General features: G+C 42.4%; 1 protein-coding gene across 1 annotated transcript in view; it reads left to right on the top strand.

The window, feature by feature from the left end:
• The window catches only part of fbn1 (fibrillin 1), a 61,342-nt gene that overhangs the window by 35,252 nt on the left and 13,850 nt on the right, over positions 1–12,240 (top strand). Inside the window, exons 34-51 of the mRNA XM_069705698.1 lie at positions 895–1,017; positions 1,576–1,698; positions 1,900–2,025; positions 3,313–3,435; positions 4,284–4,406; positions 4,507–4,674; positions 5,915–5,983; positions 6,205–6,330; positions 7,334–7,456; positions 7,554–7,712; positions 7,816–7,887; positions 7,973–8,098; positions 8,235–8,357; positions 9,826–9,951; positions 10,081–10,197; positions 10,292–10,417; positions 10,521–10,640; positions 11,305–11,430. Of these exons, the coding sequence (XP_069561799.1) occupies positions 895–1,017; positions 1,576–1,698; positions 1,900–2,025; positions 3,313–3,435; positions 4,284–4,406; positions 4,507–4,674; positions 5,915–5,983; positions 6,205–6,330; positions 7,334–7,456; positions 7,554–7,712; positions 7,816–7,887; positions 7,973–8,098; positions 8,235–8,357; positions 9,826–9,951; positions 10,081–10,197; positions 10,292–10,417; positions 10,521–10,640; positions 11,305–11,430 (2,199 nt within the window). The remainder of the gene's footprint in view (positions 1–894; positions 1,018–1,575; positions 1,699–1,899; positions 2,026–3,312; positions 3,436–4,283; positions 4,407–4,506; positions 4,675–5,914; positions 5,984–6,204; positions 6,331–7,333; positions 7,457–7,553; positions 7,713–7,815; positions 7,888–7,972; positions 8,099–8,234; positions 8,358–9,825; positions 9,952–10,080; positions 10,198–10,291; positions 10,418–10,520; positions 10,641–11,304; positions 11,431–12,240) is intronic.

A 12,240-nucleotide genomic window follows, 5' to 3' on the forward strand; every position in this document is an offset into this window, starting at 1 on the left:
GCAGCGTTTTTCCATTGTACCATGTAGCAGAGCTGAAGATCAACAGCCATGCTTAGAGGATCTTATCACCACCAGCAGCTTCATAGGGATCCTACAAAATATAAACAGCTTAATGGACAGGGAACATTTTCACATTTGCCACTAATTGTTCACATTAATTTTATGTTGCTCATACAATAGGTTAGCACATGCAGTAAAGGTATTGTACTAAGTACCTCAATATTTCATCCACTGGCAGAGTCTAAATATATTTGTCATAGTTTTGCCGGGAGGTAATGTTTATTTGTAGAGTTGGCGCCCTTACCACACTTTCATTGAAATTATGTTTTGGAAAGATGAGATTTCCAAACCTGACATCTGGGGTGGTGAGAAAACCGAACATGAGCGTCTGTAATGTCTCTGTTACAAAAGCCTTTTACGAGAGGTGCAGAGTTTGAGGGTCTAGTGGTGAAGAGGGAAATCTTTGCCTAAAATAACCTCAGAAATACAGCTCAGACAGTGCAGACATTACAAGGCCTTAGCGATTAGCATTAGGATATCATTCTCCCTCTAGGCCTTTTTTTTTTACAGCTCTTGAACAATGAAAATCCAGAGACTGGCTCTGCTCATTAAATAAAAAAAAAAAAAGGAAGTCTATTGGTATCAGAGATCATGAGGATGTCTCTGTGCCTTCTGCTCTGAAATACAGCTTTCCATTGATGAAGACAGTAAGCCAGAAAGATTTAGTTCTGTCGTCTCCTGCTGCTGTCTCGATACAATTCAAACTGAGCATCAACTCGCTCCACAGTGCCAGGAGCCCCTGCTGGAATGAAGAAGACAGACCCAAATCATCAGACCATCAGAGCAGTGTTTACTTTTCTTCATACAGCTTCCTGTTTGTCTCCTCTTTGTCAGATATCAACGAGTGTGAGATTGGAGCCCATAACTGTGACAGACATGCAACCTGTACCAACACAGCTGGCAGCTTCAAGTGCAACTGTGCTCCAGGGTGGATCGGCAACGGCCTCAAATGCACAGGTAAACGCTGCCGCTCAATGGGTCCACTGAAATAGCACACGTGATCAGTAGTGTATACACAACCTTCATACAGTGATGCATAGAAATGGCAGGAGTTTGAACTTCTGTAATGTTTTGTCAGTTTCTAAGAAATTTAAGTTGAGAAAATCTTGTAAGGACAGGAATGTGATTCAAAAACCTAGAAAAATGAATGAAAATTTAGTCTGAAATGAGGTGATGCTATTAACTATCTACTAACTATTAATGTAGCTTCCAGTCTGAAATGATAAATGATGTACACTGATGCACTGACTGACATGTTCCGCCATTAAAATCTATGCATAAACAGTTTTTTTTTTTTTTTTTTTTAGTCAGTTCCACAAACAGAATTCTGGTGCTGTAAATACTGATTTGTATTAATCCACGTCCAATAATAGTCCTTCAAAAATCCACTATTTATTCCTGTTTGTGTAACGTTTATTTAAAACTATAGTGCCCAGCTATTAATACATTTAGATTATGAGGCAGATATGGTCCAAAGGTTTTGACAGATGGACTAATGCATTTGATGTGTTTCAGACCTGGATGAGTGTTCGAATGGGACACACATGTGCAGCAACAATGCGGACTGTCTCAACACCATGGGCTCATATCGCTGTGCGTGCAAGGATGGATTCTCTGGAGATGGATTCTACTGCTCAGGTCACATACAAACCACTATCTTAAAACCCATTTTGTCTGTTTATAAGATACATTTTGTGTTTACGGACCGTGTGTGTGTGTGTGTGTGTGTGTGTGTGTGTGTGTGTGTGTGTGTGTGTGTGTGTGTGTGTGTGTGTGTGTGTGTGTGTGTGTGTGTGTGTGTGTGTGTGTGTGTGTGTGTTTTTGTGATCGCCACTGCAGACAGCGATGAGTGTGCAGAGAACGGCAACCTCTGCGAAAGTGGCCACTGTCTGAATCTGCCAGGAGGCTTCCGCTGTGAATGTGACATGGGCTTCATCGCCACTTCTGACGGCAAGGCCTGCGAGGGTAAGTCAATACCACGCTGCTCTTCCACACTTTCCTGGTTCCAGAGCCTGAATCGCTGCCCACATCCTAAATTACGCTGAACGATTCAGAGAAGTCTGGTGTTACTTGTTTGTTTTCCTGTTTGGAGAAACAACCGATCTAAACAGATGCTGCCTTCAAATGGAAGTATTCTGGACAAGTGAAGGACACAATATGCTCACAATCAAAGTAGTTTTCAAGTATTTCTATGGGACTGACAACAACAATAGATCTTGAGAAATATTATCGACAAAAATATTGAAAAACAGAAACCTCTTTGATTGCTGACAAGGCAGAATACAGCACAAGTTGTCTTCTATTAGCTATCAGAGACTTCAGCTGGTCAGACAAATGCTTTTTATTATGCTTTCGTGAGAGGTCACATTTGCAGATGAAGACTGATCACAGCTGTTCTATCCTATGTGTTTGTTAGCTAGTGTGCTAACAGCCATTATATGTTTATGCAAGGTTGAGTGGTCACACACTTCAATGTTGTCTTGGGTTATTTATTACTTGGGCAAGAGTCCATGTTGTACAGTTAAAGAGAGATCAATATTTGAGATTTCCTGATGCAGAAAAAATGTGGACTTGGAGAGAGGAACTTGATAAAGACTGGAAACTTTTATTCTTTTCGAGTCATCGTTTGAGATGCATGAGCTGCGTGTTCCTTTCAGATATATCTAGATTCCTAACCTGGGTGATTGACACATTAAGGAATCCCATAGACAGCAGTTCTTTTTAGGGATGCTTTAATTGGTTTGTTGGATTTATATTTGTATAATAAAGTATTAAGCTTGGATGTAGACTTGAATAACTGCTACTGTAGAGTCGTATATGAACACATTCATGATTGGTAGCAGACAAGTGGGATTCCTGCTTACAGTGATAAGGCATTGCTGGATTCAATTGAATGAGCAGACTGACCTCATTGTGCTCATGTGTCAAACAGCCTGAAATAACCTGTCCAGTCCTTGCTGCCTCAACTCAGCCAAGACTGGACAGTAATGACTTGTGCAGAGTCTAATGATGTGGAAGAGCACAATTTCGTAACCTTGGCCTCAGCTCTGAGAGTGTATGTGTGTGAGTCTGTCTGGATATGTCTGGGCATTTTTTTGCCCCAGAACTGTCATTCTGTAGCAGAGGTGAGCGGCCTTCACTTCCTACTGCTGGCTGCCAATTTTCCACCATGATCCCATGATCCACTAATCCCTCACAGCTGGGTCTCTCTCTCTCTCTCTCTCTCTCTCTCTCTTCCCGTCTCTTTTACAGACATAGACGAATGTACCTTCGCTGGCATCTGTGTCAACGGACGCTGCCAGAATATCCCAGGACTTTTTAGATGTGAATGTAACATTGGTTATGAACTGGACAGGAGTGGAGGCAACTGCACAGGTAAGACCAGTCAACACCAACACAGCTGCTCTGTTAATGCCCCAAGGAACTGAGGAAATTTGAAAGAATCTAAAAGGAAGGGAGGGACAGCCCTCATCTCCTGTGAGATAAAAAAGGCAAGTCACTGCTCCTTTCTTTGCTGTTGTGGCAAATAATTATTTCTTGACAAAAACAAGACAACTTTCATATGTTTTAATAATAATAAACTTTATTTGTATAGCCCACACATATAAACACATATAAAAGAAATGCAGCTCTAAGTGCTTTACAGCAGGAGAATTACATGTAGTGTTTCACATTAAAACAGATATAAAGGAACATTTAAAAATATAGAAAAGAAACGAGATGCATGAGAACAGATGAAATGCATAAGAAACAGATAAAATACATCAAATTAAACACAAAGAGAGTTCAAATATAAAATAAGCAATATGCATTTTAAAGGCGTGGCAGTTCAAGTGCAAGAGAGTTTCAAGAGTAGCTAGTTAAAGGCTGATGTAAAGAGATATGTTTTGTTCTTTTAAAAGTATTAACTGAGCAGCTTCCCTGATATCTAACAGGTAGTTTGTTCCACAGCTTTGGAGCGTAGCTGACAAAAGCTGAATCCTCAATTTTCTTTCAGCTGTTGCTGGGAACCTCCAATAAGCCAGCAGCAGATGATCTCGGTGTTCTTAGTGAACCAGAGAGTTAGCCATGTAACTCGGTCCAACCCCATTAAGAGCTTTGTATGTGAGAAGGAGGAGCTTAAAGTCAAACCTGTGTGTTACAGGCAGCCAGTGCAGAGCAGCCAGAAGTTTTGTGGAGATGGAAGCATTTAATTGACTGTTGCTTTGTCTTTTCTTTCTCAGATATCAATGAATGTGCCGACCCGACCATCTGTATCAATGGAATGTGTGTCAACATCCCTGGAGGCTACCACTGTAACTGTCCAGCAGACTTTGAACTCAACCCCACTCGGGTGGGCTGTGTAGGTGAGACTCACCAAGTTCTCACTACACATTGTCGACATTTGGTCCTAGTTTATCATGTGTATCAATACCTGTTTATATATAAGCGTGTGTGTGTATACAGACACTCGCTCTGGAAGCTGCTATCTGAATGTTCGTCCACGAGGAGATGCGTCAGAGAGTTTGGACTGCTCCAATGAAATCGGCGTTGGTGTTTCCAAGGCGTCCTGCTGCTGCTCTCTGGGCCAGGGCTGGGGAAATCCGTGTGAATCATGCCCCTCTGTCAACTCAAGTGAGTCAACACTTAGTTACTTCGATTTTGCATTCATTATGAAAGTTCAATTGAAAGATTTGTGACTTGTAGCCAGAAGCATACTGTACAGCCAAAACACGCAGCCTAGTTCTGCAGCTTAACTGTCTATTGATATTTTCATGACTACTCTGACGGTGTTAATATATATGTATAGTTGACTCACTGTAGCATCTGGTCAACTATTACTCGCTGATTTTCTCAGGGGTAGAAGTGATAAGTAATTACATTTAGATGCTATTATTATTTACTTACAAGAGAATAAATATTAGTATGATAAAATTGTTTGTAGTTTGTCTTGTATATTTTTGTCTTGAATTCTTTCAGTTTATGCAGGCTTAGTTGTCTTAATGTTTCATTTTCTAGCTCTACACTGTCCACCATCACTGAAAGAAAAAATGTGAGTGTTGGAGTTGGGTAGGCTTGGACTCTGTTTTGAAATGTGGTTTAAAAAAAAATATGTTCAATGTCACTGCCTGGCAAAGTATAAGATCAAAGTATAAGACCACTGGATTTAATCAGCAACCCTGTCGACTCCTTCTGTTAGTTGTTTTGTATCATCATGAGGCGGAGCAAATCAGTCAGTCAGTTGGCACTTGCCTTTAAGCTCCCTGAAGGAGGATGAGGGTTTTATTTCTATGTAAACTACCAGTAACATTTAAAATCACAATCATAATGCAAGTGTATAAATATACCAATGTAAATCATGCCTAATAAAGGTGTGAGTTAGCTGCTCTGCTAAAATAGAAGCATGGAAATTCTGCCTTCTCTTGTCATGCAATGTGTGTTTGGTGTAATTGTTGTTGCTGGTAAAGATGAGACAGCTTTATGCAACTTACTTGGAAATTGCCAACAGATGGTTCAAAACATTACAGGGAATGAGTCATCCTTTTCAGCTCAAGGAAATGCTTGCTTCTATGACAAGAACACAACCTTTTTCTCTTTGCGTTGAAATTCTGAATAGCTGCAGTCATGTCCGGTCCACTTGGCTCTGTGGATAACTCTGAGACGGCTGGACAGAAAAAGCACAACAAAGAGTGAAATGAAACAAGTCAATAACCAGATATTTATTTTCTTTCAAAGCACTTTACGTGATCGTGCATGTGATTTAATTCGTCTCACTATCAGTCAGCTACCAAATCCTGCAATAAAACAACCTTGATTTGTGTGTTGTGTTGTTCTTGCTGTTTAATGTGAGTTGGTGTTTTGTTGTGTGTTACAGCTGAGTACAAGACGCTGTGTCCTGGAGGAGAAGGCTTCAGACCAAACCCCATCACTGTCATCTTGGAAGGTCAGACAGCCGCATGCTATTATGTGTTTGTATGAGGTGGCCCCTGTCCATTCACACTCGCAGTTAACACACACACACACACACACACACACACACACACACACACACACACACACACACACACACACACACACACACACACACACACACACACACACACACACACACACACACACACACACTCACAATACCACTGAGTGTTTCCCTTCTCTCTCTGGCAGACATCAATGAGTGCCAGGAGCTGCCGGGCTTGTGCCAGGGAGGACAGTGCATCAACACCTTTGGCAGTTTCCAGTGTGAATGTCCAAGAGGCTATGCCCTCAACACGGAAACCAGAGTCTGTGAAGGTATTAAACACGCACGTGCATCTCGGTGCAAACACATGAACACACAGGTGACCTATCACTCTGCAGCTCTCGCCCCGGGACGTTGCAGTGGGAAGGAAATTGAGTCCAGCCGCCGTGGCCGTCATTCAACGGCACACGGAGAGAAAGAGAGAGAGGAAAAAAGCACTGAAAGCAAAAAAAGACGGAGAAATATTGGATTATTTTGTCCCATAGAGACAACACTGCAGCTCATTCTAGCTCAATATGTGTCTGCTCTAGTTGCCGTCTGTTGCTAACCCAGCAGAGCTCAGTCAGGATGATGAGACAGCTGAGCACCTAACTGTGTCCAGAGGAGCGTAGCTCTGATGTGGTCAGCCCTCTCCTCAGGGAAGTACACTGAGTCCCCTGTAGACGGGCCTGAGATGACAGAGGGAGGGGGAAACGGAAGAATGAAAGATAGGGGGGAAAAGATGAATGAGATGGGTGTTTAGAAAAGAGAAACAGAAATGGAGAGGAGAGGAGAGGAGAGGAGAGGAGAGGAGAGGAGGGGAGGGGAGGGGAGGGGAAGGGAGGGGAGGGGAATAAGGGAAGCTATTTCACAAAACACAAATTATAGGAAATGAAGAGGTATGAAAAGCAAATTCTACCAAGTATCCTCTTGTAGTTGGTGCATAAGGTGATGGTGAATTCGTTAATTATTGCGCACTTCGATGCAGACACAGTATAATACAAACATGCCCAGAGAAAGAACAGTCCAATAAAAAGATGTGACTTAAGTCGAAAATGTTCATTCCCTTTAAATTTGATGTTTAAGTGATGAAATGATGGAAGCAATAAAGGTGAAGGACAGCGATCATGATATTTAGCAACCAGTTCTCCCGTTCCTCCACATACGAAATTTGCATCAAGATTTATTGCTAAGTTTGAGATTTAATTAAGAAAATAAGTTGTATTGAACCTTAACTAAAGGAATGTAAATCAAACATTTATCATAGACTGTTTGTCTGCTTTTCTCTGTGTGCAGATATCAACGAGTGTGAGCGACCAGGTATCTGCGGCCCAGGCCAGTGCTACAACACCATTGGGAACTACACCTGCATCTGCCCTGTGGACTACATGCAGGTCAATGGAGGGAACAACTGCATGGGTACGTCTGTTGCAACTTCGTGACTGTATCAATCAGCGAAACATTAATGTCATGCAGTGACGCTTGAACGTTCTCCGTCTTTTCTACAAACACACAGACATGAGGAAGAGCTACTGCTACAGGAACTTTTACTCTGACAATGGGACGTGTGACGGGGAGCTGACCTTCAACATGACCAAAAAGATGTGCTGCTGCTCCTACAACATCGGCCGTGCATGGAATAAACCCTGTGAGCGGTGCCCTGTGCCCAGCACTGGTGAGGTCTCGTACATATACAGTGTATTCTTGCACATGTTAGTGTAGGGAGAAAAAGGAACTAAAAATAAGTTCTCATAACATCATATCTTATGTGCACTCAGATGAGTTTGCGATCCTGTGTGGCAGTGAGAGACCAGGATATTATATCGACATCACCACTGGCCGAGTCATTGGTAAGATTTTCCCATTCAGAGGTTTATGTAATGAGAAGAAAAGTTTATTTTCTTATCTTGTCCTTTTATGTCTTCCTCGTGATAGATATTGATGAGTGCAGGGAAATCCCAGGAGTGTGTGAGAATGGGGTGTGCATCAACATGATTGGCAGCTTCAGGTGTGAGTGCCCCATTGGCTTCATCTACAATGACAAGCTGCTTATTTGTGAAGGTAAGTCGTGAGCTTCTACTGAAGGTGAGACGTAGGTTATTTCATTAATGTCAGTCTTTTTGTATTTAAACCCTCTCTGTAAAAGTGTTATTGGTAGATGTCTGTCTCTGAGGACCTGTGTCCCTGTTGTTGTCAGACATCGATGAGTGTCAGAATGGTCCGGTGTGCCAGCAGAACGCAGCCTGTCTGAACATGCCGGGAAGCTACCGCTGCGAGTGTAAGCCTGGATATCGCTTGACGCCCACTGGACAGTGTCTCGGTAAGGCTGTGTTGGTGATCAGTTATGACCTTTTAAAGAGCTGAAAGGTTAAAAGATGTCAGCGGCACTCAGATTATACAGCATTTTACTGATGTGATGCATGGTTGTCAGTGTTCATTCAGCCTACATCAGTTTAATCAACTCCTTAAATGACTTTAGTGAGGATTACAAGAATTGGTGGAAACATGGAATAGAATTGGAGAAAAGATTAGAAGTAGCAGCCTTCCATGAGAATGAGGCTGACTTCTCTGGGTCCCTCTGTGGCCTGATGCTCTCCTGCATCTCCAAGCTATTGTATCAAAATCATGAAACTCTTTAAACTACACATTGTCTGTCATCTCTATGCCAAAGATAAAGCACCAGAGGCAGCACAGTGACACCCGGGCTGAGGAAGGATTCTTCATGGCGGGCTTGTTATTAAGGAGGAGAGAATGTGAAGCATGTGTTGAGCTGTTAAACATGTGCTCCCCACATATCTGAAACTTGCTGCTGTCAGTTTGGAGAGTCTTAACCGATAAGTAAATGCTAAATCAACATCCTGTTTTGCTTCCTGCTCTTTATGCAAGTCTCAACAGCAAAACATGCTCAGATTCCAGTGAGAGGAAACTCAAACTGTGGCTGCAGATAATAACCTACATTGATGACAGGCTTTAATTAAATATTAATCATATTACACTGGCATCACATAATACAGTTATTGTGGTATCATGCAACAGAGTTCATGGCCAGTTTCCTATGAAGCAATAAATACAGGATCCTATTAGTGATTATTTGTGGCTTATGACAAATAACTAAATAGTTACTAAAAGAGCAGCATATAGGATTTAGCAGCATGTTAATGCACGTAATTTTTCCACAAATCATAATAGTGTCATTTGCTAAATTCACTCCCTCTGATCAGTGTTATGGTGGTCCTTGGATCCCTCCCAGTGGTATGTCTGGGGTGCGCTCAGGTTGCCGGGTAGGCGATGCATAGTGTCCTCGACTCCTCAGTTAGATCCACCTCCAACTAATCCAAATATTGTCAGTTCTGGTTTCAAAAAACAAAGATGGAGTCAAAATGCCAGACTTGAGGCTTCAAAATGGCCAGTCACACATGGGTAACATCACGGTAGGTTGCCACTTGATTTGAAGCAAGAATCTGATTTAACAACAGTGGGGAAGCAAAATTATGGGCTGGTAGTGCAAGGCGGTCAGAATGTATGCTCACACTTACAGAGCTTTTTTTCTATACAGAACTGGAGACAAAAAGATGCAATTTTCATGCAGAAAAAATAAGTATAATTTTGACATGATTAATAGGATGTGGTATGCAATACCGAGTATAATGCCTGTGATAGAAGGGAATGTGACGACAAAGACTCAGTGATAATAATATTTATATTTAGAGATCCAACAAATGTGTTACACATGTCATATTGAGTTTTACATTTCACTCAGAGTAATGTTTATTTTCATCCTCTTTCAGACCGTAATGAGTGCCTTGAAAACCCTGGTATTTGCAATCCCGGGCAGTGCATTGATAATCTGGGGAGCTACCGCTGCATCTGCCCCAATGGCTTCAAAACAACTCGGGACCAGTCAATGTGTGTTGGTAAGCTGTGCTGGTTCCTATCAGCTCTCTCTTTGCTTCTCACATGTGCTCTCAGCATTGTTACTCTGCTAGCTGAGTACTTCTGAGTTCTATCTGAAATGAAACTGTGATGCTGCTAACTGGTTTCAGACGTGGACGAGTGTGAGAGACAACCGTGTGGCAACGGCACCTGTAAGAACACGGTGGGCTCCTACAACTGTCTCTGCTACCCCGGCTTTCAGAACTCACACAACAGCGACTGCATAGGTGCGTGCATCTGTGGCCGTGAGTGAATAAAAGAGAGAAAGCGAGAGAGCTGCAGCCTTTATGTGATGTATTGTGTTGTCTGTGTGTTAATCAGATGTTGATGAGTGTTCGACGCAGAGGGGCCTGTGTCGAAACGGGCAGTGTGTGAACACAGTGGGCAACTTCCACTGCATTTGCAATGATGGCTACGAGCTCACGTTAGACGGCAGATTCTGTGCAGGTAAAGAACGGACACTTTTCATTCCCCATTCATTCTCATTTTTCTTTATGTTTTTCTGGATGTAATACATGTTTGTTTTATTGTATATCCCTTCATTTCTCAGATATTAATGAATGTGCAGTGAATCCCGGCACATGTGGTGCAGGAACTTGTCTGAATCTGGATGGCTCTTACAGGTGTATCTGCCCACCTGGCTACTATCTTCATGAGGAAACCTGTGAAGGTACAGCAGCTTAAGGCCAGTCTTTTCTGCACTTTAGTCAATAAAAATGAGTCAAAACTAATTAGTAGAGTACAAACTAATTTTCAAAAATTATGAAATATCTGCATACAGGGGCAAATCCCACCTCAAGCGATGCAGACACACACACGAAGATACATGCACAAATCACAGCTCAGACTAGCTCTGCTGAGCTGTACAAGAAGAGAATCAGCTTTGTCGCCTACTCCATCTCTTCACACACACCCTTCTTCTCCCTTTCACACGTGAGAGTGGGCCCGAGCCAGAACACTTGGACTGTGTATACAGTGGGGCTGATGAAGAGATATTCGGCAGACTTCAACACATTCTTGCTTTGTGCTCTGTTCCTGGAAGCAGCGAGGAACAGCACTGAATTCTCAGCATCAGCAGCAGCTGCTCATTGTGATTAGTGAACACGTGACGCTTAGGCTATAACAGATAATACAGTATGCCTTCATCCAATTATTCATCAGTTAGATTACATTCTGCTTTATCACATTTGAATAGATAATGACATAGAAGTATGACTTCATCCCTGCAGCTATTGTGGTGGTTCGAGGAAAAATTTTAAATGGTAAAATGGTTTTAATGGATTTGATTTGTAAATTGAATGTGGTGATTGATGTCGTTCCGCTTTGTGTGTCAGATATTGATGAGTGCTCCCACTTGCCTGAGATCTGTACATTTGGAACCTGCTCCAACACTGAAGGAAGCTTCACCTGCTTGTGTCCCGAAGGCTTCCAGCTCTCTGCCTCTGGACGCAGATGTTTAGGTAATCCTGTGTGTGTGTGTGTGTGTGTGTGTGTGTGTGTGTGTGTGTGTGTGTGTGTGTGTGTGTGTGTGTGTGTGTGTGTGTGTGTGTGTGTGTGTGTGTGTGTGTGTGTAGGGGGAGCAGTGTGGAGGGAGTGGAAAAGAAGCAATGACATATGTTATGCACTAACTTTACAGTGCAAAGCAAGCACTAGAAGAGACTAAGCAGCAGTCAGTGGTGTTAGACTTTTCCTGCTTTTTCATGATAGCACACTGTGTTCCAGCTGGTTCAACTGCTGCTGCCTCAACAAGGCCAGGGGTGGCTCTGAACAGATCACTTTTCCATTTCCTCACTTGTGTGTGTGTGTGTGTGTGTGTGTGTGTGTGTGTGTGTGTGTGTGTGTGTGTGTGTGTGTGTGTGTGTGTGTGTGTGTGTGTGTGTGTGTGTGTGTGTGTGTGTGTGTGTGTGTTTATGTACATATGTGTGTTTTTGGGTTGGGTGGGGGCACGCTGAGTCCTCTGTTAGGGAGTTCCCTCTCCAAACACTGAAGTGATGACATCATCAGTTCAGTGAGGCAGCTTGCAGTTTGAATTTTTACTTTCCTCTGCAGTCTCTGAAGTGCTGCTCGACTGAAGGTTGGGGGATAAACAGATGTAGCTGGGTGGAGAGTGAGCAACATTGGCAGTAAAGGAGATCAAGGTTTCTTGACAAGGACAAAGCCCGTCCTACTGAGAAAACTCTTGTTTTTGTTAAAAAAAATAAAAATAAAAAATAGACAATGAAGAAATTCATGATGACAACCGTGATGAAAATCATGTCCAGGTTTTATGT

Source organism: Brachyistius frenatus, unplaced genomic scaffold (assembly GCF_029030835.1).
Source record: "Brachyistius frenatus isolate BFR_SWC_R1_liver_20210118 unplaced genomic scaffold, ASM2903083v1 Contig_58, whole genome shotgun sequence".
NCBI classification, from domain to species: domain Eukaryota; kingdom Metazoa; phylum Chordata; class Actinopteri; family Embiotocidae; genus Brachyistius; species Brachyistius frenatus.